Genomic DNA, 3,812 nt, shown 5'->3' with positions numbered 1-3,812 from the left:
GTGTGTTGTTGAGTTTGCAGATGCTGAAATCAACACTACAAGTGAACACTGTCTCCCATCATGCATTTCTGCCCACCTGACTGCTGTCTCTCTGTGATTGGTCGATAGAGAATTAACTGGAATAATTTATCTCAAAGTTTTTGTCACCATGAAACTTGTTTATTGTTTATGACAGCGTGGATGTTTACAGCTGCTGTTTCTACGGCGACAGATGTTGTTTTCAATAAACAGACAGGAGATCAAAGAGAGTTTGAACATTAGGAGGTAAACAGTGAACACCTGTCGGACACCTGAGCAGGTAGACACACAGACAGGCAGACGGGTGGCGCTGCGGCCAGCAGGGGGCGCTCACCGCCAACTGGACACTTGGTGGTTTCATGAGAAGCTTCATTCACAGCTCAGGACCTCACAGAGCAGGAAAGTTCAGACACACAGACAGGTCGGTGTCGGTCCTCCTCGGCGGAGCAGCAGCCGGACGTGACCCGGACTTTGTGAGCGTCTCAGCGGACAGTCGCGCGGCGGAGGACCGGAGCAGACCGGCGGCTCTGTGCGGAGCTGCAGCCGGAGCGGAGCGCAGCTGAGCGGCTTCAGGACGGAGCTCCGACCGGACGACACGGTGAGTGAAACAAAGTCAACTGCTTTCATTTTCTGAGCAGCTCTGAGTTTATTGATCAGCTGATAAATCAGATCGATCATATGTGAAGCATTGACCTCAGGCTGATGTGAATGAATGAATGAATGAATGAATGAATGAATGAATGAATGAATGAACGAACAGTCTGCTGCTCTCACTGAACTAATTAAAACGAGTTAATCAGTGTGAGAGCTTCATACAAACTGACTTTGGACCAGTTCTGACTCCATTAATCGATACAGAACATGTTGATGTGATGATGGGAGCAGCGGCTCCACATCAGGTGTGTTTGATTTCTTCATCTGTCCTGTTTTCTTCATATTGATCATCTGCTGATGTTTCCGGTTCTCTCATGTTTCCACAGATTTCCTTCACTGCTGCAGATCAGTTTGCAGCACTTTGTCCCGCTCTCACATGAAACCCAACACTGAGCCTCACAGAGCAGAACCTTTGTGGAGCTGGCGCTCTGACGGGTTCTGCTCTGACAGCTCAAACGTTTCTCTGCTATTCTGAGCAGCTTGGATTCTTTTCTACGAGTTAACAGAACGTTCTCTCAGAAACCCTGGTTACGTATTTATAAAGCAGCAAATTGCAGTGTTCAGGGTTCCACTGACTGATGTGGAACATGGACAGGTTCTGTCTGCAGACGGTCTCATTGTTCCTTGTATAGAACCCAGAAGAACACTCAGGGCTTTGTGGATGTTCCTGAAAGGCTTTGACTTTGCTCTTTTTACAGAATACATCAGCTACAGAACCAACAGTGGTTCTTCACATTGATACCATAGAACCCATTTATCATGGGTTCTTGACAGAACCCCCAAAGGTGCTTTTAAAGAACTATCATAAATGGTTCCTATAGCCATAATAGATCACTTGTTTTCCAGACAGGGCTTTGTGGGTCCACCTGGTTCTTCCTTGACAACAAAACCTCATAATCAATAGAACAAAAAGTCCAAAGTAAGAACTTGCAGCATTTCTGGGTTCCTTCCATTAGAACATACTTTATGTTCTGGATGAGACAGGTGGCTGCATGAAGTCATCAGAATTTCACAAATCCAAATCTGGTATCTTAGAACGTGTCTGAGCAAGAACCCAGAAGTTTCTTGGACAGTGATTTCTGGTGTGGAATGGAACCATTTCTGATGGTTCTGTGAAGAACTGGTTAGAACCAGCTTCAGGCTACACTGACTGGCCTCACTGATTGATGAAGTAATGTACTGATTGATCACCTGACGTATCGATTGATCGACTGGTTGATGTTTCCTCAGGTGTCCACAGCAGGATGAAAAGTCTCTGCTGAGCATCACCTCAGGATGACATCATCAGTCCTCGCCGTGCCCTCGCCCCTCCTCCTTCATCATCATGCTCTTCAATGGCCCCGCCTCCTGCTGTTTCTGTGGCTTTGGCTTGGTGGACAGGTGGTCCAGGTGAGCTCCTCCCACCAGCACTTCCACCCCCACTCCATAAAGATCCCTGGTGACATCACCCTGGGCGGCCTGTTCCCCATCCACGCCCGCGGGCCCCACGGTTTGCCCTGCGGCGAGCTGAAGAAGGAGAAGGGGATCCACCGCATGGAGGCCATGTTGTACGCGCTGGACCAGATCAACAGCGACGCTGAGCTGCTGCCCAACATCACGCTGGGCGTCCGGATCCTGGACACCTGCTCCAGAGACACCTATGCCCTGGAACAGTCACTCACCTTCGTCCAGGCGCTGATCCAGAAGGACACGTCCGACATCCGCTGCTCCAACGGAGAACCACCACTCATCCGCAAACCAGAGCGCGTGGTCGGTGTGATCGGAGCGTCGGCCAGCTCCGTGTCCATCATGGTGGCCAACATCCTGCGTCTGTTCGAGGTAACCGCACACCTGTGCACAGGTACACAGGTAGCAAGTACACCTGGGAATGTACAGGTAACCTGCAAGAACGTAGTCAGTGGACAGGCAGACAGACAGGTAAGAAGACCTACAGGTGAGCAGACAGACAGGTAGACAGGTAATGAGCGTCTGGTTGGTGGATTAATGTTTAAACGCTTTCTGGGTGACTGCAGTCAAAGCCTTTAATGACACTTTGGTGCAAAACTGAGTCCAAGGGTTGGGTCAGAACCAGGTCCAGGGTCAGAACCAGGTCCAGGGTTGAAGGTTGTAAGTTATAAACCTATACATAAAATCCTAGAGTTCTACATGAAGGTCCAGATAGCTGCACCTGGAGCTATGAAGTTATGGCTTAAGTTCTACGTACAGTTCTAAGGAAAGTTCTACATCAGCTTCTCGCAGTTCCACATAAATGTATACGTAGGCTGACATGAAGTGACAGAGCGATGCTGGAAGAAGAAGAGCTTTGGTGTTCGCATGGTGGACAGGAAATGTCGGCAACTTCATGTGAGTTTGTTCCCAAAATGAGACATTTCCTAAAAGCACAGGAAGAAATGATCAAGTAGAAAAACCCGCAAGTACACGTTTATCTCGTCTGTTCGGAACCGTTAGAACAAGAACCACTGACAGTCCTGCACAAAGCCCAGAGCAGGAGCAGCTGTGTGGAACCATGTGCAGGTTCACCGGTGGAGACATTTCCAGGTTCTGCACCAGTGACCAGATTCCAACTGAGTGACTTCAGGTCCAGGTATTGCGTGTCAGGTTTCAGGTCTGTTCTGGTTCTGAGGTAGAACCTGTGTTTCAGTCTGTCCACCAAAGAGCAGCAGGTCCAGCAGAAGGTCTAGGATGGAATCGGTTCTTCAGGATGTTTGATGTTCGGCAGAGAGAACTGAAGGAGTTCTACAAAGACAGCAGTGAGAACCGAGGTTCCTCTGGGTGCTGCTGAAGCTCTAAAACAGTTCCTATGAAGTTATACATGAATTCATACAGTTACCACAAAGTTCTACCTCAAGCTGTGAAGTTCTACATAAGTTCTACATGGAGTTAGATGAAATGGTTCAGAGTCTAAGATGAAGCTGCTGCTGCTGCTGCTGCTGCTGGTGAAGATGATCGTGATGAAAATGATGATGATGATGATGGAGATGATGCTGAAGATGTTGCTGATGATGTGAAGGTGATGAAGGTGTCCGTCATTAACGAGGAGTCCTTCGTTAATCTGCACACATCCAGCGTGTGTTAATGTGATTGTTATTCAGTTTATTGAGGCGCTGACACACATTCAGCTGTTACACAACATAATCCTG

At 48.3% G+C, this 3,812-nt stretch overlaps 1 protein-coding gene across 1 annotated transcript in view; it reads left to right on the top strand.

The window, feature by feature from the left end:
• The first annotated feature begins 1,947 nt into the window (after positions 1–1,947).
• Positions 1,948–3,812, top strand: part of LOC103374715 (metabotropic glutamate receptor 8-like) — a 21,529-nt gene continuing 19,664 nt past the window's right edge. The window contains exon 1 of the mRNA XM_008304845.1: positions 1,948–2,512. Within this exon, the coding sequence (XP_008303067.1) occupies positions 1,948–2,512 (565 nt within the window). The remainder of the gene's footprint in view (positions 2,513–3,812) is intronic.

This window comes from Stegastes partitus, unplaced genomic scaffold, assembly GCF_000690725.1.
Source record: "Stegastes partitus isolate 25-593 unplaced genomic scaffold, Stegastes_partitus-1.0.2 Scaffold2332, whole genome shotgun sequence".
Lineage (NCBI taxonomy): Eukaryota > Metazoa > Chordata > Actinopteri > Pomacentridae > Stegastes > Stegastes partitus.
This window is presented reverse-complemented; position numbering and strand designations above follow the sequence as displayed.